Source organism: Falco cherrug, chromosome 1 (genome assembly GCF_023634085.1).
Source record: "Falco cherrug isolate bFalChe1 chromosome 1, bFalChe1.pri, whole genome shotgun sequence".
NCBI classification, from domain to species: Eukaryota; Metazoa; Chordata; class Aves; order Falconiformes; family Falconidae; genus Falco; species Falco cherrug.
In genome coordinates this window covers 24,216,956-24,240,264 of record NC_073697.1, presented here as the reverse complement: position 1 = coordinate 24,240,264, position 23,309 = coordinate 24,216,956, and the positions used below count along the sequence as shown (strand labels likewise).

General features: G+C 47.2%; 1 protein-coding gene across 5 annotated transcripts in view; it reads left to right on the top strand.

Annotated features, from left to right (window-relative positions):
- SEPTIN11 (septin 11) overlaps nt 1-23,309 on the top strand; it is a 63,056-nt gene that overhangs the window by 27,823 nt on the left and 11,924 nt on the right. For all 5 annotated transcript variants that reach the window (XM_055724319.1, XM_055724329.1, XM_027799726.2 and 2 more), the window contains exons 2-8: nt 2,606-2,720; nt 6,466-6,661; nt 10,972-11,158; nt 13,438-13,599; nt 15,374-15,470; nt 17,268-17,436; nt 22,180-22,312. In XM_055724319.1, coding sequence (XP_055580294.1) covers nt 2,606-2,720; nt 6,466-6,661; nt 10,972-11,158; nt 13,438-13,599; nt 15,374-15,470; nt 17,268-17,436; nt 22,180-22,312 — 1,059 coding nt within the window. The remainder of the gene's footprint in view (nt 1-2,605; nt 2,721-6,465; nt 6,662-10,971; nt 11,159-13,437; nt 13,600-15,373; nt 15,471-17,267; nt 17,437-22,179; nt 22,313-23,309) is intronic.

The following is a 23,309-nucleotide window of genomic DNA, read 5'->3' as shown; positions in this document are numbered from 1 at the left end:
CTCCCGTTATGCAGCACAGCTTCTGAAAAAGGCTTGGTATTGAAAAGCATAGAGATAGGTTTTGGGTTTTTTCCACTGTTAATGTTTGCCACTTGCAGGGAAAAAAACAGAAAGGGGAGGGTACTAAACCAAGGAAGGTATGCCACAAAAAATAACTGACACAGATGCAAGAGATGAGTCTCTTGCTTCTGTTCCTGCTGAGTAACTGATGATGAGGCAGTACTTGCTTTCCCAAAATATATCAGGGAAAGAGATATTGGTGCTGTGCTGAGAGATGTTCAACACCCACCACTTTCTGTGAAGCCTGTGAGTCACAGGTACCTATTGCTTTCTGGGCTCTGCTTCTAGCTCCCTTCACTCAATCATAAACCCAAGCCTACTGGCATTTTAAAAATACTAACGTTAGAAATATTTAACCCATTATCATTATGCCTAAATCCCAGCATCTCGTTCCATTGCTTGGGACTTTTCCAGGGAAATCACTGTCGTGGGTAAATGAGGTGATGGTCTCTTCTGTGTTGGTTTTGTTTTGGTGGGTTTTTTAACCCAGTCTGAGTGAAGGAGGTGGCATCTCTTAATCACCTTAGGCTTTTGTGGTACGGTGCAGGTGAATAGCCGCCCAGTATATGGAGGGACGGAGGTGAATTGGTGTATTGGCATTAAGCCTGCAGACAAGCTTGGTTCAGATGTTAAGAGAAGGCTTATGTATCTAGTGCAGGTGTCAAGCTGCACGTGCCAGCATGGCAAAAAGGAGCCTTTTGCCCCTTTGTGCTCTGTGCTGATGGCACAGACCTAGATGTTTTTACTTTGAGATGTTGCCTTTCTCGGTGAATTTTTGTATGTGCGTTTATTTTTTTTTAAGTCTGAATGGTATTTTCATCAGCACTCAGCCCAGATGTAGCTTATTTCTTCCTGCATTTGATGGCTGGTCTGTATGTTTTGAGGAGGGAAGTGGAGATGCTGAGAAATTGTGCAGAGAGTGGGAAGTCCTCCTCCGCTTTTGATTCTTCTTTTAACAACCAAAGAGTGTCTTTCTCCATGTCTGGTGCAAAGCCCACTGATTTTGTGGAAAAGAAGCTGGTGCTTCCAGCGTCTCTAAACCAGGCTGAGACTGCCCACACTGTAATTTAGCTCAACAGTATGGCCTCAGCGGAGTGACTCTGCTGGAAATGTCTGGAGAAAGGTTAGTATCTTCAGTTAAGGATCTTGAGTTAGTATCTTCAGGACAAGGAACTTAGGAGAAAAACGTGTGAAATAACAGTAGAACTGCTCTAAGTCTGCTGAGTTGGTGGTTTTTTTGGTTTGTGTTTTGTTTTGTCTGTGCTCAGGATGTTGGCATAACAGCGATTTGCCAGGGAAGAGATAACTGGGCTGGCTTCTTATTCCAAGCCTCTCTGTGAATTACTGTACAGCTGTTGTGGAAAAGTCCTAAATATAATCATGGAGTTGTTTCCAACCTGCCTCGTGCAAGGTCTGTGCTGCCCCATTACCCACTTTAAAAACTGCCTTGCGGTGTTTGACGTCACCAGCTCAGGCGCCCAGGCAGCTGGGGGAGCAGAGCAGGTCCCCAGGGTGCCTTGCATCTCTGGGGTGCCTGGCCTGGCTGCTTCTCCTGCTGAAGGCATGGAGGGGCAGCACCATGGGCTTTGTAGGTCATGCAGGAAACACTGGCAACAGTGCCCTGGTTTCTCACCTCGTGTTGGAGGAGGTTATTTGTAAACCAAGGCATCCGCAGAGCAGCATGCCTGCTTTTTTGCTTTTTTCCCTTCCAGTCAAGGCCTGTAAAAGCTGGAAAGAGATTTAGCTGGCTTTAGAGGCAGTATTGCTATCTAAGCTATGTCCTGCTGTGGCCATGCCGGAGGGTTGCAGCAGAAGTGTTGGTGTTTCCCTCGTACTGCTGGGAAGAGGGAGCAAGTCTGAGAGAGCTGCTCCTTCCCTTTGGCAGACTGAGCTGAGGAGAGCATGAGCTTCCTCTCTGCTTGTCTACACAGGTTTCTATCAGGACTAGGTTTTGGAGTTGCAGCCAGGACCACATCACAACCTGTGTCCCTCTTTCACGTGCTCTTTGGGAGAGCTGGCCTCACTGGGTGGTTTGGGGACCTCGAAAGGTTCCAGCCCTTGGAGTTGGCTGGTTTCTGGTGCAGAGCTGTACAGTGGGCACAAAGGAGGCAGATGCAGGTGCTTCACCAATTTAAACAGGAATTGGTCTCATTGCAGCTACAACAGTGTTTCACCGTGCGTCTTCCAGGTATCTGCCTAAATAACCTGTGGGTAACTGTAGGAGTATGTGATGCTGAGGCTTCAGAAGCAATGTTTGGGTGTTGCAGATCGGTACAGAATCATGGTTTATTAGCCTCAGGCATGGAGAAACAGTCTGGTTGTGCTTGCATCCCTTGGGATTGGGGACGTTTCAGTTTGAGCCCCACAGTGGAGAGCTGGATAGAAGTAAAAGGACAGTATATTTGGGAGGCAAACCTGAGACACAAAGATCCTGTGTCCCAGAAACTTCTGTGTCATTACACAGTTCTGATGGGACTAGGCACAGACTTCTTCCCTCACAGGGGTGTTGCAACCCTGGTAAATGCCTCTCTTCTTGGTCTTACAGAGTGATGACCTTAGGAACTTGTCCCTCTCCGGCCACGTGGGCTTCGACAGCCTCCCTGATCAGCTGGTCAACAAGTCAACATCTCAGGGCTTCTGCTTCAATATCCTCTGTGTGGGTAAGTCATCCTGTGTCGCTGGGCCGTCAGCTCGTGCCAAGGGGGAGCACACGTAGCCACAAATTAGCACTTTCTCCTTCCTGCGAAGGCCAAGATCTGAGCCAGTGGGGACCAGAGTGGCAGGGAAGTTTCTTCCCAGAGCTGCTCCAGGGTAAAATTTAGTATCCTTCTTTTCCTTTTCTCTCCCCTGTCCCCTGAGCCAAAACATGGAAATCTCTAGCTGTTAAAATCTACCCTTTGATCTTCCTGTGGCTCCGCTTTCCCCAAGGGCTGCCCATAAGGAAACTGAGCCAACTTGGAAAGTAAATTAATTTTTTAAAAAATGTTAACTTAAATCTGCCTTTTTCTGGATAGGGTACAGAGTTTCTCAATAATTTGCATTCCTTCCCTTCCAGGCTTTGCCTGCCTGTCTCATTATATTCTTAGTTTCTCCAGTTGGAAATTATGCCACTTTTAGTCTCCAAATGATGCACTTGAGAACAAAGCCTGTCACCTGTTCTCTGCTGTATTTACTCTGGGTGCTGCAAGTTAGTTTTATAGCCTGAGTTACTGTGTTACATTTCCCAAATTGTTCAGAGGATGAAATATGGGGAGGTAACTTCTTCCCTTGGCTACAGAGAGATACCTCCTGTCTTGGCACTCTGTGGATACTATGCAATTGGAAATCCATTGCTTGGCCCTGAGGAGCTGTGTGCCAAAAGAGCTTTGACCTATTGGTGGACCTCTTCAAGGTGCCCTCACAATGCAGTTCTGTAAATTGACAAAAACGGTGAGTTTTACTCCTAGTTTGGCAGAGCAGTCTGCAAACATCATCTTTCCATTCATTGTTCATTTAAGCCTGCAAGAAGGAGGAAGTATTGTCCCTTCTAATTAGTTACACTAATTAGCTGGAAAAAGAATCCACAACCCTCTGAATGTGATTTTTCTATAGCAAACAGGATTTATGTCTGCAGTGCAGGGTGAGCAGTCTGAAAAGAAATCTGGCAAACAAACTAGACTCCTCTCTAGCTTTGTATGTTGAAGAAGGAGATAAGAGAATAGTTCTACTTCTGCACACTCCAGCTACCAACTCTCACGTGACTCTCCTAGCAGCACGAATCCTTTTAAAATTCAGCAGGGAACAGCCCGATTAGCAGGCAGCTCTTTGATCAAAATGGCATAAATGAATTGCCTTTTTCTCTTGCAGTAAATATTCCTCCTTAGCATGACTTGATATGTCTCCATTAACATAGCAATTTGGTCCAACTGATTTTTTTTTCTTCCTTGTAAAATGTGGTGAGCAACCATTTTTTGCCCCATACGAGAATTTCACACAAATTGCTGCAGTTGTCCAAGGAACAGACATCCCCCCCTTTAAAAAAAAAATAAAAAAAATCATGTTTTGAGAAAGAACACAAGTAACTTTGGCTTTGTAATGTGATACTTTTAATTGCGGTGTGCGTTGATAAAAGGCTGCAAAGCCCATCTAGCACAGCATGCAGCATCACTGCATTCACATCAGGAGCTCACTAAAACACGTCGCTTCAGAGATTAACAGTCTGTGCCATCAGTTTAGGACTGATCTTTTCATGTGGGTTGAGCTCTATGTGAGCCTAGGTTTTGAGCTATAATGCCATGTATACTTTCTGTCTTCCCCCTTCTTTCGTTTGTTCATTCTTTTTTAAAAGTTTGCTTTATGACCTGCAGCTTCCTAGGCTAGGAATGCTGCTACAAGCATCTCTGCTCGATTATTTTACTGGGCTGCAAGTAATTGCTTACATTCCTGAGCCTAGCGTGAAAACGGTCAGAGTCAGAGCCAGAAAAATGAGCCGTCAGGTATCACAGAACAACAGGCAGTTGCTGAGTAGCAGTGCTTGTTTCTGCGGACAGAAGTATTATATGGACGTCTGAGATCTTCTAAGTTGGGGGGTTGCATATTTTGAGAGATTTTGATGCTAGGAGGGCTGCGTACAGCACAGAGAGATGGTTGAAGGTAATCCCAGATGCAGGCTTTCCCACCTGATTTTTTGCATTGCTTTTTTGTTAATCACTTAAGATTTTGGGGGGGGTTAAGAGGTTGGAATAGGACCCCCTCACAAACCCAACCTGCAAATGCCAGAGCTGCGCACTGCAGACCCAGGAGGTCTGTCCCAAATCCCATCATCTCTCAGCTGGAGCAGCTTGAGGACGTTACCTCAGCACACCCCCTGCTCACAGCATGGCTAGGAGTAGCAGTTTGAGAGTGTAATTGCTAAGCAAACACTTTTGACTTAGAAATGGGATTTAGGCTAATGCTTTCATCCATGCTGTTAATTGCACTGGGGATTAGTGAACCTGTAATAGTTTTAGAAGGTGGTATTTAAGCACTGTGCTATTTAGATTTTTAAAAACTTTTTATGGATTTCTCAGTCTCAGATTTTCATTGACCCCATTGGACTATGGGGTTTTTGTGGCCCTCTTGAAAAAGGAACAGAAACTGAGCTGGAGGGGGAAAAATGCATAAAAACATGTACAGAATCAGATCTCTCCTTGGGTATCAAACTTGTAGTTGAGAGAATTTACATCTTGCTTCTGTAAAGAAAGTTATATCAGAACTAGGACTTAGCCTAAAGTGTTAAAAACAGAATTAAGTATTTCTCAAATAAGGATGGCTTCTTGCTGTCCTGAATACTGATGTTGCTTGCAAGGTGGGGAGGCTGGGGCTCTTCATGCCATCAAGCAGGAGGGAGCCTGCATCACCAGTCAGATCATAGCAATGTAAAAACCACAGGCAACAGCTGAAGACTGCTGGAAGCAAATGCTTTTATGAGAAAGGAATGATTATTTGTGTCTCTTGCATTGCCAGTGTAGCAAGTCCAATAATGGGGTTCTAGCAGCAGCAGGCATTTATGGATCTGTTATGGAAGGAGTCCTTTCCCTTCCCCAAGGAGTGGGGGGCGCTCACTTAGCAGATATCTAAGTAACTTATTAAAACTATCTAGGTTTCCTTTTTAATTTTTTTTAATTTGTTTTTCCCTCTTCCTTCCAATTTAGTACCTTCTCTTCAGAGAGTCTTACAAGCCTCAGCCTGTATTCTCCAATTCCTCTGTTTCCCATGGGAAATGTTAACAGTAGTATTACTGGAAAAGACTGTGTGCCTCTGTGTGCGTGTGAAATAAGCCCCTTTTCGTCCCAAAAATAATGAAAAATCCCTGAGGTCAGTGGTGCTGATGCATCATGTCTGGTGATGCCCCTTTCGGTGTCCTTGCCTGCAATTGTGGTACACCTCCCTTGAATACCCAGCCCTCAAATCTCCCTTGCCATTCCCAGCGCAGCAGCCTAGCTGTTCACCTGTGGGTGATGACTTCACTCTGAGGGCATTTGGTTTATCTTGGTGTCTGTCTGTGTAGCAGCTTTTGTGTAGCAGCGGCCCTTTCCAGATTCACATCCCCAGCGTGTGGTGCTTTGATGGGGTGTGCTGCAGAGACCCAGGCGGTGTGACCTGCAGGGAAAATTAGTCAGAGTCCAGCAGCAGAAGCCAGAGCTGCTGTCACTTCCCAATGTCCACAACGTCCTTGCTTCAGTCCTGGGGGATTGGTAAAGGTGGGGACTGTCTCAAAAGACATCTGTTCCTGAAGGGATTATATTGCTTAGCCATGTGCACGTAGCTTAATTCCACTGCTGCCCAAGTGGGGTAACTCCTTAGCCTGGTGAACATGCCTGGGAGGAGGAAATGAGAGGGGGAAAAAGCAATCAGACCATACTAACATTGCCTTTGTCTGCTCAGGTGAAACTGGCATCGGCAAGTCAACGTTGATGGACACTCTCTTCAATACCAAGTTTGAAAGTGAACCTGCGACGCACAACGAGCCTGGTGTGAGGTTGAAAGCCAGGAGTTACGAGCTCCAGGAGAGTAATGTCCGTCTGAAGCTGACTATTGTTGACACAGTTGGATTTGGTGATCAGATTAATAAAGATGACAGGTAAATTTATTTCTGTCAGGAGAAGGAATGCTTGTGCTGACGTGCTCTGAGATCTGGAGGGCCCGAGCCTCTGTGGGGAGCAGGTCACTCACTGTGCCTGGTGGTGGTTCCTGATCATGGCACCGCTCACCCCATGAGACAGGTAGAAGTAAGGAGAAACTGAGGTGAAGAATAATCAGATCAACTAGACTGCAGAACTGAAACTGTGTTTCTGCCCTCCTTGGCTCTGTGCAGCTCAGTCCAAGTTCTCTGCTTGCATTGCAACATGTAAATACTGGAAAGCATGAGGTCAAATTGCAATTATGTTGTATCTTTTAGGGACCTGGAACTCAGATCATAGTTCCTGTTCACACCATCCTGTGGTGACGCAAGTTGAGGCAGACTGAAAAGAAACACTATGTCTGCATGGCTGGGTTCAGACAAAATGGCCTTTATTGTTTATACAAACTATTTATGTATCTTAGACAGTGCAGGTGTCAGACCCTGAGAGGTTTTTGTGGCGTCCTTCTTGCTTGCTGTTTGCTGTTGGTGTAGGTGCCCATATGCTGCGGTTCTAAGTTCTGATTCTTCACACCCTGTTTACATACCTGATAATTTGTGGCTGTCTTAAAGGTACACGGTTAAGTCTTTGAAGTCAACTAACTTGTCTGCAGACCCGCTGCAGACCCCAACAATTCCCCCTTTTTGTTTTTTGAACAGCTAGTACCAGGTTTGTCATGTTCTGCAGGGCCCTTGCAAACATGACGGCAACCAAGGCAATAGCAAACACAATACTGCCAATTGAGTGAATGGATGCCAAAAAGGCTGAAATTTTCTCAGATTTTGGTAACATGTTGCTGCAATGGGGTGCCTAAAATCCATGCAGCACATACCATCAAAATCCTCACAGCCATGTTCTTGAGCCAACAACAAAAAGCTAATAGTTGCTCTGTTTTGTATGTAATGGTGGCAAATTTGACTCACATTCTTAACTGCCTAACAAACAAGGTGATTTAACTTTTTAATGCTTTCCCTGCTGTTACTTCGAATAAGAGAAGAACCACGTTCCCATCAGTTGCATAAATCAACTACATCATTACCATGTGTTGATTTATGCAGGTGTCATGGTCCCATCATAGCCTTTCACTACATTAGCATCTACATAAACACAACTATTGACGTTCAAAGTGCAAACAGTATTGACTTCTTTTGGGTTAACATTATACAGAGGTAATCAATTATCGAAAATATCATGACTTTCAGTGAGATTCTTCATTCCCCGCATACATTCACTTTTTTGCAACAATGTCTGCCAGTCCGTTTCAAGGAAGGGCACACCAAACAAGGACTGGTTCAGTAAGGAGGCCACACATTAGTTGTTGGGTTGACTGGCGGCAGCAGCGCTCCCACGATCCGGCACGCTAAGCTCAGGCCGCACACAGCGAGCAGGTATCCATCGCGGACCTTCATCTGTAGAAACACAAGCGTAACCTCTCCCCCAAGTCAACAATTCATCCGGTCCCGACCGATGCCCGGTACGAGGGTCTTCGTGCATACTAAGACACCTTCATGCTTTTGCTGCTTGTCACCAATTGACACAAAATGTCGCACAATGGGAGGCACCGCATGGTCGGCAGAGATTTTCAGAAAGTTCAAAACATAACATGCGTTCTCTAATCGTGCCTCTGGGGTCATTCCCTTTGTTCCCCCCCCTTTTTTTTTTTTTTTTAAAAAAAAAAGTTAGTGCCACTTTATTAATAGACTCACACCAATTTATACCCCCAGCTAAAAATACACACGCTACACAGGCTTTGTTATTTAAAAAGTAATAGGTTAAAACTACTCGTTCACACACTTCCATCTCCCCTATGATTGGTCCCGGTGTGGTGCCCACACGCTGCTCCCCCCTTGTGCAGGCATCCTGTTTTTTCTCATCTTTCTGTCCAATTCTCCTGTCTCGCTGCGAATACAGTTTCTCTGTCTCCCTTGGCCTTGCATATGTCCTTCACAACACTTGCAGCTTGTTACAGTTTTGGCCTGCTATTACAACAAAGTGGTCTGGATTGCTCGTAATATATCCGTTGTCTTCCAGCCATTCCACAAATCCCCCTTTTTGTTTTTGAGCGATCCAGACCCCTTTTATTATTCTGTTCATAATTCTCATAAAGCAATTCCACACACAGATCAATATCATTAAAAAGATTACAGTGGCAATTAATACCGTTGTCCTGTGCAGAAACAAATCTTTTAACCATCCAGTAATTCCTAAACTCTGTAGCCAGTCCATTAACCCGTTCTCAGTCTTTATAGCCTGTATATTTTTTCTTAACTCAGCAAGCTGCTTATGAATAATTTGAGTGATCAAGTTCATACAACACTTCCCATAGCGCTGTTCACTATAGGCTACTCTCTACTGTTCATGCTGTTTCCTTATCTTCTAGAGGTGAGATCACATTCCTCCTTTGTTTCTGTCTCATCCTAGTTTCTTCTCATACTCCCTTAAAGTTATTTAACTCTTTGCTGCAGGATCTCAGCTGCACATCGTCAAAGCAAGGCCAAAGCTGCACGTTATCAATGCCAAAACAACCCACTGTCTCTTTTCCGTTGTTCCGTACAATTCTACAATTCCTTTTTTTTTTTTTTTTTTTTTGAGGGGTGGTGGTGGGTTTTTTTGTTTGGTTGTTTTGTTTTGTTGGTTTTTTTTTGTTTTAACAGCAAAAGATCAAGCCCCTGCTTTGCTGCTCCTGCTCCTAACTAAGGGTGCGGAGCCAGAGCTGTGAGGGGCACGTGCTGGCTGGAGGGAGGAGAGCTCTGCGCGTCAGACGCTGCCATATGCTCTCGGGCGAGAACAAAAGCTGCTCAGCGGAGGAGCAGGTGCTGAGAGCAGGGATGCTCGGCAGCTTGTTACCGCCGGGTCCCTTTGTATTTGCTTCATTCGGCAGACAAGAGGAGCCAGCAGTACTGGTGGTGAAGCTCCTCCAGATTCCCTATCGGGCAGTTGGAGAGGGGGCACTCGCAGGGCAGAAGGGCTTGGGGAGAGCTTTTGTTCTCCTGCTGTGTCCCGACACATACAGCTGCAGTGGGCGGGATTTTCTCCCAGTTTGAGTCCTTCCAGTCCTTATTTTGCTCTGCTTTTTTATGGCGTTTTCTCAAAAGTGATCTCCCAATGTAAGGCCTTACTGTTTTCTTTGCAACACACCTCTGTCTGAGGTTTTTGGGGTCTCATGGTCAGAGACAGAATTTCTAAAAGCAAAGAAACCAGAGCAGCAGAAACCCACTTGGTGAGATTCCTGAGACCCTCTGTGCCTGCAAAATAACAAAGAGCGCCCGGTGCTGTCTGCTGGGTGGCTGCTGCTGGCAGCCCTCACACAGCACTGGCTGTCTCTTGCTATAGTTCTCAGCGGGTAAATTGAGCAGGAGTCCGCTCCGCTTCACCAAGCGTTTGGAGCAGCTGCTCAAGGAGCTGCACTGGCATCGGGAGCAGAGGGGCCAGACCGGAGCCTTGCTGGCTGCCTGTCGGAAGGGTGTTTCAGGAGGACCTGACAACTCCTGATGGTCTGTTTATTTCTCAGATTGGAGAGGCTTTTGAGGGAGGGTATTGAGCTCTCAATTCATAGCAGTGTTAAGGCAGTGTTGTCTTGGTGCCTTGCTCTCAGTGCCCTCCTTCGAAATCTTCCTTGGGCTGCAGGTCCTGCGGCTGCCCTTGGTGGAGGGGGGAACAAACTGAGCAGTTTCCTTTCCAGAAGCACAATTGGTTAGTCGGATCAGGGCACATTACACTGCACCAGCTTGTTTTTCCTCCAACAAAATGGTCCCCTCAAAGGACACAAACAGTGCAGTTGTCTCTTGAGCTTTGCTCACAGGCTTCAATCCTGAAAAGTTCCTTTTATCCCCTTGTGAATCTCCCTTCCCTCGTTTAAGAGCACAAACAAGCTTTTGGACAAGCTAGGGTAGGTGGGAGCTTCATGTTTAAATTATCCTGTATTGGATGATTCTTGGTGACACTGGCAGAGCAGCAGCTCAGACTTTAATTGGAGAGACTGCAAAATACTTTATTTTCAGGGTAGCAGTCTTGTGTGGTTTCCATGCCCCTAAAGTCTGGGGTCTCTGCTACTTTGTCTTGCTAATGTGTCCGTGGTACTCGCCCTGTGCACCGAGTGGAAACACACGCTTGCTGAGGAGGGACTGTAGGTTGGGCAGGGAGGGTCCTACCAGCAGCACTTGTCTTGTAATGTACACAGCACCCGTGAAGCTTCCTGAGCGTTGATCAGTGACCCGTGTTGTCCCAGCAGTGAATGCTGTTTTCTCTGTGCCCTGTTTTCTCTCTCTAGCTACAAGCCTATCGTAGAATATATCGATGCGCAGTTTGAAGCTTACTTGCAAGAAGAGCTGAAGATCAAACGATCCCTGTTCAATTACCACGACACCAGAATTCACGCCTGCCTGTATTTCATTGCGCCCACTGGACACTCATTGAAGTCCCTAGACTTGGTCACCATGAAGAAGCTCGACAGTAAGGTACTTACTGCTCGTGTTGAGACCCTCGCATGGCCCTACTAGTGTTTTTATGATCTTGCCACAGGCTTAGTTAAACCTGCTCTGAAAAACCCTGGTTTTGGCGGCAGGGAGTTGCAGAGGTGCCGTGTGAAATCTTTACCTTGGGCTGGCTGCGAGAGTGGGTCATTGTTCATTGATTCATATGTTGCAGGGATTTATTAAGAGTTTGGGCTCCAACCCTCTTCCACTCCCATCTCGAGGTGGGAAACTTGGCCGTTTGCTCCCCAGCTGTGCTATAAGGTTAGCGATCTGGGGGCAGGAAACTGTATTTATCAGGGTGCATTAGGAGGCCGCTGTTCTTTTTGCTTTCCTGCGTTAATTCAGCCAAGTTTAGTGACAGGTTTGTTCACAACTGAAAGATCAGCTGGCTGTTGAAAGAGAACAGTGAGTTTTCCTCCTTAAATGAGTTGTTTTTTTTAAAAAAAGAGGTTGAAATTGAACTCTGGTTGTTCTAGTACTCAGCGACATAGTTGCCATCTCTATTTCACTTTGTCCAAGAAATTAATTAGGCTCTTGTACAAAACCTGGTTTGGTGTGTATGAGATGAGAAGTACATCTAAAACACTTTAGGTCATCTTCCTAATCAATGGTAAACAAATCAAAATGCTGTGTCTGTGTGCTCTGACTGCATCCAGCTAGATACAAACAGTGATTTGATCTTCTATGGCAAATGTAGTGTTGTTCTAACTGTAATCTGATAAACAAGAAGAATCTGAATAAATGTTACTCAGCACATACTTTTTCAGTTACCCTCACAACTAGCAAGAATGAGAACCAAGCTTGGTTTAAACCATGGTGTTTTTTACTAGATACTTGGAAGAAGATTTAATCTTTTTTCTTCTAGGGAAGTTAGCTGAGGTACAAATGTAGAACCTGAGTATTTAAACTGAGCTTTCTCTGTGCTTTTTTTACATCATGATTAAGCAATTTAAGTCAGTCCACCTTGCACCTTTGGCTGAGTGAATCCTGATTCTGCAGAAGATAAATGATGGCAACGATTCTTTATTTCCTAGAGTGGCCTCTTGATTGGGTTTTATGCAGTGATGCAGAAGGGTCCCTGCCCTATTCAACTTAAAATAGGGTTATGGAGATTAACCCAAAGTGAGCTAATTGGCATTCACGTTCTATCTTTTGGCAAAGGGGGATTTAATAACTCCAGGCCATCTTCCGAACAGAATTAAATGATGTAATATAAGAGGATTTTCAAGTGCTGTAGTTAAAATCCCTTCATATAGGTCAATATCAACGTCTTCCTCACTACGGTGTCTGTCTGCTGATGCAGGGAAAAGCAAATCCTGCAAGATCAAAAGCAGAAGTTGCCCATCTGGAGGGAGTGGAAAGGGAAAGAAAGCAGGATTCCTTGTCCTAATGCATTCTTGCTTTCTCCCAGCAAAGCAGATGCCTGTGTGGTGCTTGCTATGTGTTGATCCCTTCAGCCACGCTGAGGGACTTTGCTGTCTCCCCTTGGCTCGTTGATGGTGTTGCTGTTTGCCATCCTGCTGCCTGTGTTGCAAACAGCCTGTCTAGGGAAGAGAGTCAGTAACTTACCTTCCATTTCTGTGTTAACCCCATCATGCGGTTCTCTAGGATGATGATTGTAGAGCTCTGCAGGGAGAAATCAATCAGAGTCCTGCAGTTCAGCGGTGTGTGGGAGCATGTGAGGGCATGCAGGTGGAGGAAGCGTGCCTCGGTGTTACTGCCAGCCCCCACCCTGCAGGTCGTGTCACTGGGTATGGACCATCTGCTTCCACCTCCAGTGGGGTAACAGCAGTGCTGCTGCCCACCCAGGTGTCCCCAGTTAACAACACCGCAGCAAATGCCCACGAGGGGCTGTTGTTTTGAGTGTCTCTCTTGTAGGAGTCCAGCCTGCTGCAGTGTGTAGAAGTGTCTAGATGGTGATTTCCTTTTTTTTTTCTTTTTTTTTTTTCTTTTGGAACAGCTTGTAATAATCTGTGACAGCATTTCCTGTCCAGCCAATTCGGATGAGGAGAGGAATACAACAGGACAGGAAATAACATGTTGCCAAATTGCATTTGACTTCTTTTTAAGGCCATCACCACTGCTGCCTGAAAATCCTGTGTAAGGCAGTGGTGCTATCTGAGCAGCCCCGGGGAAGGTCTCCTGCTGTGGGTGCTGTGGCCTGTGGCATTTACAGGGCCATTGCTGCAGGATGCATGCTGCTCTCCTGGTGATGCAACATGTGCGGTCCTGTACGTAGAGGTGCTATCTTTGTCTTGCAGGTGAACATCATCCCCATCATTGCCAAGGCTGACACCATTGCAAAAAACGAGTTGCACAAGTTCAAGAGTAAAATCATGAGTGAGCTGGTCAGCAACGGTGTCCAGATCTACCAGTTCCCAACGGATGAAGAGACGGTGGCTGAGATAAATGCCACGATGAGTGTATGTTTTTTGGGGGGAGGGTTTGCTTGCCTTGGTTTGCGTGGGCCCATCCTTGATGGTAGGGCCTATTGTACCATGTTTCTTCTGGCTTTAAAGCTCCAGTCTAAGCACAGATATCAGGCTGGCCAGAAGGCTTTTGGAGCTGGAGGTACCTGTCACACATGGGCTGCTTGGCCTTCAGTGTGCTCCATTGTCTGACAAACGATTCTCCTCTGAGCGTTTTTTTCATATCCTTCCCCTATCGCGGTATTCCCATCTCAGGAAAGGAAGAGGATGGGAGGCAGGGCCCCGAATCAGTCAGGGCAAAGGGCTGGGGTTTGGGTTTCCTGTCCCAAACCACCACTTGGTGCTTGGTGGGGGGTGATTCACGTCTGCCTTTGTTTCGCTTTCCGGTGAGAGCAGGGGCACAGTCAGTGATGTTCCAGCTCTCGGCAGGGCCGGTGGCCATCAGCGGCCCGGGCTCTGGCTTTCATCTCCTTCCCCTTCCTCTAATGATAGGGGTGGGATCTGAGTGCAAACAGGGCTGGGGTAGAACAAACCTTTTAGTGGGGTTTACAGAGGGAAACAGTTGTTTCTCATGGGCCTGACTTGGAGTGCAAGGAGAAGAGCCTGATGCTCAGTGAGGTGCATCACAGCAGTGCCGACAGAGCCCTTGGGTGGCTTTAGCAGGGGCACATAACGCCCAAGAGGATGTGTCAACCCCAAAGCAAGCGTACTCAAAAGCAAGTGCAAGGACGAGGCTGAGTTACCAGTTTTTACAGGGAACGGAGGCATTGAGATTAAGCCATTTCCTTGCAACTTGAAGGCTTTTGTGAGATTCCCCGCACAACTGCTTGTAGATGGGCAATTGTCGCATCGAGCTGGATATCAGACCCTCTCCAAACATCTGTATTGCCTCTTTTCCCTGTCTATGTTTTGTTCTCAGCAGGCATAAGCTGGGACAGAGAAGGATGTGGCTTGTGTTTTGCCTTCCTCTGGTGCAGCCTGGCTGCTGGGAAACTCCTTTGCCAGTTAATCATGTCTCCTCTGCCACCTGGCTTCTTCCTCTCCCACCCAGTCTGTGACCACAGCTTGGCCAACATGGCACCCACTCCCAGAGCTTGTGGCCAGTCCTTTTGGGTGCCGTTAAGGCAGGAATAGCACCACGGGGGTGAGCTGGCAGCAGCAGCGAGTTCACTTCTGGCAGCAGCAGCCACACTTCTGGGAGTAGATCCCAGACTGTTGCCACCACACCCTTGGAGAGACTGGGACGGAGCAGAGCTTGGTGACTCAGACGTGTCAGCCCAGGGCTGGGTCAACTCCGCTCTTCCCCTTGCTCACAGCTTTGCCCTTTTTAAGAGGAAGCATTAGCGGTTATTTCTAGCAGCAGAAACCCCCTGAATTTTTCGCCTACCTTCCTTGGGAGGATGTACTTTCTTTTCTTTTCTTTTCTTTTCTTATTGTTTAACAGTTCTTTTTTTCTCAGTGTTCAAATTCATTTCCAGTTTGTAAGACTACTTCTGTGCTTAAGGTAGTTGTGCTTTGTAATTACATGAAAAATATGTATATGTACATCTCTTGCCTTTTTAGGACTTCAGAATTTTGGACTTTAAGTCTGAGCAGGTTTCTCATCCAGATTGTCCTGTTGCTCTTTCTAAAACACCAGATGAATTGCAAAGGCATTTAAGCGATTGAAATGTAGCACAGCTGGCACAGTAAATGTCTTTCTTCAGAAACAATCCCTGGCAAGGCAACAAAGGAAATCCCTAACCTAATTGTCCCTTTCCTTTTCTAGGTCCACCTTCCTTTTGCTGTAGTTGGCAGCACTGAAGAAGTGAAGATTGGGAATAAGATGGCAAAAGCCAGGCAGTACCCCTGGGGTGTTGTGCAGGGTATGTTACCAAAAGCACAAAGAAGATCTTGTCATCCTGTCTTGTTCTGATGAAAGATGCATTCATCTCTGGATCGTCCTTATTAAAATCTGTCTCGAAAAAGCAAGATCACAGCTCTTAAGATTTCTCCTTAAAATCAGGGCTTTGCAGCCTAGATCCATGGAGGGGATTTGCCAGTGGGGTGACGACTGCTGGCTTTTGAGAGAGCAGGGTAGCATTACTAGGGGATGCTAAATAACTAGCTTGAGAAATGAAAACCTGCCGTTTTCTGTTCCTTAATGCTTTTCTGCCAGCAAAAAAGCATGAGCAATGGGGAAGGCTTAGGCAGCTGAGTGGTTCAATTTGGACCTTGCATGCAAGCCTGAATGCAAATGTGTAGCTGGGGGATTATCCAGGGAGGTCAGCAGGTGCTCTGGCCTCTCAGCTTGAAGTGGGAGCAGAACTAATTCAGCACTGACTGCTTGGTACTTCTTGTCCTGGTATCCTAAACAGTGGACATGCAGCTTAAGTGTGCAGTCCCCCATAAAGTCAACGAGAGAAGCTCCTTTCTGTTGCAGAGCGGAGTCTGGCTAGGGCTGTGCTTGCAGCCCAGGCTGTACTGAAGCTGCCAAAGGCAGGGCTGGTACTTGCTTTCCCAACCAGCGCTGAGAAGTACAGAGTTGAGATGGTGGTGGTCTGCTTGTGGCTTCAGCTGTGTATCCAGTTGGAGAATGGTCCAGCAAGCTGCAGGGGAACATTCACAGGACAATTTTAAGAAACTCACAAGTTTTTCTCAATAATACCATCTGACCCTTGAAGCAGCTTCAGATTACTGTCCTCAGCTGTGTATACCGCAGGATAATGCTGGGAATAACTCACAATTGGGAAAGGAGTTTGTATGTTTGGGAAGTCTTGGACTTGACACGTATCCTGCTGGGTTCTTGCTGTTCCCAGGAAACTATGAGCAGCTAGTCAAGGAGATTTAGTTGGATACCAGAGAGACTTTGAAAATCCGGCTCTGAACTGCCCCTTTCCAGAGACAGCTGCTCTGCTCTGAAGGATGTGGGTCCCTGGAGGCACGCTGCAGGGAGAGTTGTCTGTTAACAGCACAGGTGCCTGCTGCTTGCTGTTGCATCCTAAAGAGAGAACTTCTACCCGTTGTCTTTAAGCACAGCCAAAGTGTTTGCCCGCGCGGAAGCGTGCAGCCCTCTGGCCATGGGCCCTTCGCCGGCTGAACAGCTTGCTCGCCCAGAGGCTGACGGTGCCACACCAGACCCCGCTCGGAATAGAAGTTGCTGTGGGAAGGCACGTTATACTGTGTGTGCTGCCTCCCTTCAGTGGCAGGAGCAGGGTGTTTAGGGCTCTGTCGTAAGGGTAGCTGGCATGGGAAGGGTGCAGCGTCTCTGGTGGGGTCTTCTCATAACCTTTCCTTTCACCACTGCTGCAAACTGAGACTTTGTTGCCTACCTGGGCTCCTGTGGGTGACTTGGATTTAAAGTGATAAGTGAAATCCTGCGAGCAAATGGATCGTCACCTTGCTGGTGCAGAAATGCATGGAGAGGCGGGAGGTATGTGACAGCAGGGCAGCACAGAGGTCTTGCAAATCCAGTGAAAGGCCTTGAACTGGTGCCTGTGTGTTGGTGTGGGATGGTTTCACCCCCAGTTCAGCAAGGTGTTTTGGTGCAGGCTGACGTGGCGTTCTGCTCGTGTGCCTGAAGAACTCTTGGGCTTGCTAGACCACGGCCCAGGTCTGGGGAAAGAGGGGACCTGGTGCCTGGGTTTAACATTCTCCCGGTGGATGGTCTGTCTTTGTTGCAGTTGAAAATGAAAATCATTGTGACTTTGTGAAGCTGCGTGAGATGCTGATCCGAGTGAACATGGAGGACTTGAGAGAGCAGACGCACACCCGACACTACGAGCTGTATCGGCGCTGCAAACTGGAAGAGATGGGATTCAAGGACACAGATCCAGACAGCAAGCCTTTCAGGTAGGACAGCGTAACTTGGGCCTTGTACAAACAGAGGTTGGAGGTTTGGGGGCTGCTGATGTTTGCAGAAACCAGGGAGGGAGTAGCTGTGGTCACTTAGAGCAGCTGAGGGCTAAAGTGTGGCTGAGGAGGAAAACCTTTGCAGTGCAGCCTTGCCCTCAGGGCATGGGATGTGTGCAGGAGAAGCACAGGAAGAGCCTGGGTGGCTGAGAAAGCCAATTCTTGCCTTAACATTTTGAAAATGTCTGCAACCCTGCAGCAGGGCCCTGCAGGCTTTCTAGAGCCTGTAAATGTCACCAGGGTGCTTGAAGGTGATGTGTTTTGAGGGCTGAACATGACCCATTTCAGATCAACCTGGAAGGATTAGGAGGAAGAGGCGCATGTCCGTGGATCTCTCTGCACCCTGTTTCTGAAGTTCTGTCTGTATTCTTCGTGCCCTTCTCTAAGCACCCCTTGCTCTGCCGTGTCAGATATAAGCTGCTGGCTCGTATCACCCACAAGTGTGTGCCTTTCAGTCTGTCTCCTACCTGTCACTTGCCAGCCAGTACTAAAAAGCGTTGAAAGAATTGTTTTCGAAATGCTCCTCCTGTCACAGTGCGGAGAGCAGTTCTCCACTGGACTCTTCAAAGTGATTTAGCTGTCCACATTTGAAACTGCCCGTTGCTCTGCGTGGCTGAGAGGCTGCTGTAATGCAGAGCCTGCAGTGAGGATCACTACTGTCTCCTGGTATCTTCGTGTTCTCAGCACCATGGAAGGGGGCATGCCTTTGTAAGGTGTGGTGAGAGTGTTGGTGGTAGTATGCAGTCAGGGCTTGTAGGCATGTCTGCCTGGGAACAGTTAACAGCAGTTAACTTTGTATTGTAGGCTTGTCATTTTTTCAGGCTGGGACAATCTCATTTTGGAGTTTGGAAGCTGTTGGTGGTTGGTTTTTTTCAAAATTATTTTACCCCTTCCACCCTTGCTCTTGCTTTCCTAAAACCTATGAACTGTCCAGTCTTACGTGAAGCTTGTGCTCATCTTCCTACTGGCAATACCATGAGTCTTGAGTGAATCTTTTGGATAGTGAGTTTGTTAATCACTTCAGAAACTCCTCCTGACACTTTTTGCCCTTGGAGGAGGGCAGGTTTTGAAATGTTCAGATGATAGATTAGTGCCCTCTTTCCTCCACTGCCGACGCAACTGTGTTTTGCAGGCAGCTTGCTCTGCTGCAGGTCAGGACTGCAGGCAATTGCTGTGCTTGAAAAGTGCAGCTGTGACAGTGCTGAGACAAAGGTGAATCATGTGTTGAGGTATAACTGGTTACCAAAGGGGAATTCCTGGGATAAATGTTCTTGTTGACCCTCCTAGGGTTTGTCACAGCTGGTCCAAGGTGCACTATGAAGAGTTGCCAAGGGCTAATGCTTGAGGTTTGGTTTATTCCTAAATGCACAGTTTATGCTGTCAGACAGCTTTATTGGTCTGAAGCCCAAGTCATTAGCCAGGGACAACAGCTGTGTGGGAATTTGGGAGGGAGTGTTTGTTTTCTCCTTGCATTTCCTGTTTCCCATTCCTCCCCAACTTTTCCCCAATAATTGCACCCACTGCCTTAGCAGCGTCCCACGCTCCTCTGTGCCCCAGGCGAAGGCAGTCAGAAGTAAACGTGCATCGATGTGGGTTTACCCCCATAACATATGTGCACATTGGGAATTGGCATACCAGTCCCTGAGAGGGCAGCCCTGCAGCTGGCTTGCATGGATAACCATGGACATGGTTCATCCCAGCTCCTCAACAGGGGAAAGCCAGGCGTGGTCCAGAGCAGAATGCAGAGTTGGGAGCCTTGTGTTCATGTTTCTAGAAAACAGCGCTCGGTGGTAAGCTGAGCAAGGTCTGTGCTACAACATGGAGTTTGCATCAGTTCAGGGTTTGATTTGTGACTCGCTGAGCTTATGCAGCTGCATCTCTTCTGCAGCGCAGAAACTCTGCTGGAATCAGTCAAACCCAGTTCTGTTACTAAGCCCAAGCGTGAAGCTTTGTTGGATTTCCTATCTGGAGAGCAATGGTTTAAGATGGGCTCAGCCCTTCCTTTTGAGGAATCTGAGGAATTTCCATTGCTTCCTGTATATGAGGCCTCTTTTGACCAAGCTATAAGAAGAAAGGAAATGAAAATGTACAGAATTTCTCCATCGGTTACATGCTAGTTCAGAACAGTTCGCTCTGGGTGCCTCCTCCCTCTGATAAACAAAAAAACCCCATGATCCCGAGCTGTTTAGCCAAGGCTGATTTATATCTGAAATGAGGAAAACGGCAGGTTCTTCCTTCTGAGACCAGGCATCAAAAGCATGCCTTTCCCCCGGGTCTGGGCCCTGGGAGCTGCAGGGACCGACACTTCAGCCAGTTTACATCAGCCAGGAGCAGGGAGCCTTTTGTAACCCTTGGGGTCAACAGGGCAGAAGACCCCAGCAAACCGTTGGTGCTGTGTAGGCGCTTGTGGGAATGTGAAAAAGGGAGGCTGGTGGTGTTCATGAGCCCCATCGTGCTGGCAGAACCCCCGCTGCTTGTCCAAGCTGCATGAGGTGAGGAGGGAGCACCCATGCCCCTGTAGGCATCTGCTCGGTGAAATGGGGACCCTTCTGCTGTCCTGCGTCTGTTGTGGGCTGGTTTCTCTGCTGCTCTAGTTAATTTTCTGAAACCACTTTTGAAAAAAGAATATTATTTGCAAGGGCATCATTCAGTGTGTGGGTGTGTGTTGGGGAATCAAGTTACTCTGGTAATCTAGGTTCATATGTTTATATACTTAAAAGGTGAATTCCCTTGTCATCTTTGTCTGTGAGAAGCTGCAGGGATCCCAGCTGGTTTGGACTGTTACTCCTTAGGGCTGTAAGTGGGTTTTTCATATGCAGGCTGGAGTTGCCAGGCCAGTTTCTCAGAGAAATTTCCTTCTGTAGAAGTCGGAGTCGTTTCAGTAGAGAATTAAATTGGCTGGCTTTAGGTTAGTGGTACGTTTTTTAAGCTTGAAGCTGGGATTAGCATTGAATCTGGGAGAATTTAACAGCAAGCCCCTGCTGCCCTCACTTCTGCCAGCTTTCTTCTGCTAGCCTATCACCTGGCGTTGTGTTTTTGGAAACAAGCTTTGCAATTAATTGTTTGCAATACTGGATATGAATAGCAGCATGCAGAGTTTTCCATTTCAGTCTGTAAGGCTCTGCTGCTCCCTAGTATAGTGTGTCACTAATTGCAGATTCAATTTTTGCTCGCTGAGCAGTGAAGGCTAATCTGCCTTCAGGGTTTTCCTAGGCTCTAGCCAGACCCTTCAGAAGGGTTTATGAATTTAAGTTTCAGTGTCCAAAGTCAGAGGATTAAATTCAAGACTGCGTTTTAGGGTGGCTTTGATTGGAGTCTCCTCATCTCTTATCTGCTGTGCCTCGTTTGGCTCTTGATTTAGTTAAGAATCCAACAATGCCTCTTGCCCTGTTCTCCCATGAAAAGATTTTTGTCATTTTTTAGAATCAGCATTTTTGCTTCAGTATGTGGGAAGCTGGTGTGGTCAGCTGGAATCGTGTGATTCTTCCAGGGCGGCCAGTGCTGTGCAAGAGCAGCTCTGGGCATCCTGTCTGTGGAGTATTTTAGGAGGCAGCTGAAGTGCCCAGCAATTAGCTGTGTTAAACCTAAGTGTTGGGTTGAATCTGTCAGGTTTTGTTTCCCAGTTCAACACCCACAGCCCCTCAAAAAACCCAACAACCTAAACAACAAAAGCAAGCAACAAAAAAGCCACCAAAACCCCACCACGTGCCAGGAAAGGCAAAAGCTTGGCTTTAATGGGATTAAGATGTTCCACTAGCCCAGTGGTTAATGTGTTCCTTAGGTGCATGGATGCAACACAACTGTATGATATCAGTGGAGTTTTTGTTGAAAAAAATGCATTTTCAGAAAAGCATCTTGGGGGAAATAGTTATCATTCCCACACTATCATTATGGCTGGAATATCCAGATCCATTTAAGGAATAAAATGAAGAGGAATTTGGCATCCAGAATTCCTAAGAGGCTCTGAAAATCTCAGAGGTGCATGGACAACGTATTTTTGTGTCCCAAATCTTTGCTGTGGTATCTCAGTGCTGGGGAAATAAAGGAATGACAAGAAGCAGAGGGGGAATAAAGGAATGAAGGAATCCAGTAATGTGGTTATTTGGAGGAGGAACGCTGCTGCTCATTTGCAAAGGCTTAGCCTCCCTTGACAGCTAAAGGAGAGAAATGTCTCCCAAGGTAGCTTTATCTAAATGAAGCCCCTGATCTGAATCCATTAGCAATGAGTAGTGCAAATTAGGTTTGCTCTGTCAGTGTCATGCTTACAAACTACTTAAAGCTAGATCTTGCACTCTGATATGCCCGAGTCTGTTCCACAAATCTTGCACTTGGCATGAAGAGGTTCAGGACAAAAGGTGGGAGAACCGAGGAGGTGTGACTCAAACAGATCACAAGCCATGTGAGCATCAAGGGGTTGCTTATGTAGTGGCTCTTTATTTTCGCGGACGGTCATCCTGCCTGCAAAGTGTTTTACAGGATCCTGAGCGGTGTGCTCGTGTTTTGCCTTGCCAGTTGGTCTCCCATTGCTGCCACCTAGGTTCGGTGGAGGTGATCGTGCCTTTGTTGCAGTCGGGGACCTCTGACAAAGTTTTGTGAGGAGACGAGGCGGTAAGATCACCAAAGGCTGGAAACTCATGACTGTGCTTGAAACGCAGCTCTGACTGTTTTTGCTGTTTTTAACAGCCTCCAAGAGACTTACGAAGCAAAGAGGAACGAATTCCTGGGTGAGCTCCAGAAGAAGGAGGATGAAATGAGGCAGATGTTTGTCATGCGAGTGAAGGAGAAGGAAGCAGAGTTGAAGGAAGCGGAGAAAGATGTGAGTATATTGTAACACGGAGGACTTCCTGTAAAGATTTAGGCTGGGGCTTTTCCAAAAGAGCCCTTAGAAGGTGAGCATCCAGACTCCAACACCAAGCCTGCAAAGGTGCCTGCTGCGCATAAGCAGTCTCGAGAAGCAGATACGAGCTCAGTTCCCGGTCCTGCTGTGGACGTGTGGTGTGGCCCCATCACACAAGTCCTTTGCCACTTTTCTGTGCCTGTAAAATGGAGCAGGAGTATTCCCCGGATTTGGGCAGCTGAAGGAGGACATATGGAAGAAGTGGGAGGTGCCGCAGCGTGACAGTTAACAGAAATGCCAGCCTTGCTGTGCTGTGGCAGTCCTCTGCTCTCTCACCTTTTCAGTCCCACCCAAAGAAGGGAGTATGTTTGCTGCTCAGAGTAACGTTGATTTGCAGTGGATCTTCAGCCGTGGTGCAGCCAGCGCTGCCCTCGAGCAGGCACACCTTTCTGGAGGCTGTCAGTAAGTCACTAGGGACTTTTGGGAGAGCAGTAGGTCCTGCTCGGCATGGCTGTGACAGAGCTCTTTGGGAGCTGCCCTGCTGTCATTTGCTCCGTGGGTGTGTAGGTCAGCACCGGTTCCTGTGGGACAGAGAGGGTGTAGGTGTCCTGCTAGGGGAGGGAGCTGTTTCTTGGGCCTCACGGAGGGGCGTGTACTTCTGCAGAGGTGCAGAGAAGAGTATTGCCCTGAATGGCCGCGTTGTCTGGCTTAGCACAGGCACGAGAGAGTCTGCTCGGTACACAGCAATGAGGGATGGGAAACATGGGGGTCTGGAAATGTCCAGAGACTTGGCATATTCCTGCAGCGCCTTAAATTCCCACCATCTGTGTGCAAGTGTGTATTAATTGCAGGGCTTTTCTCACGAAGTCAGACGTGCTTGGGACAGGCCAATGACTTGTTGCTAATGTAGTGAGGCCTCGGTGCCAGCAGAACTGCTTCAGGCGTCGTTACCAGTAATCGGGGTGAAACGTTCTTC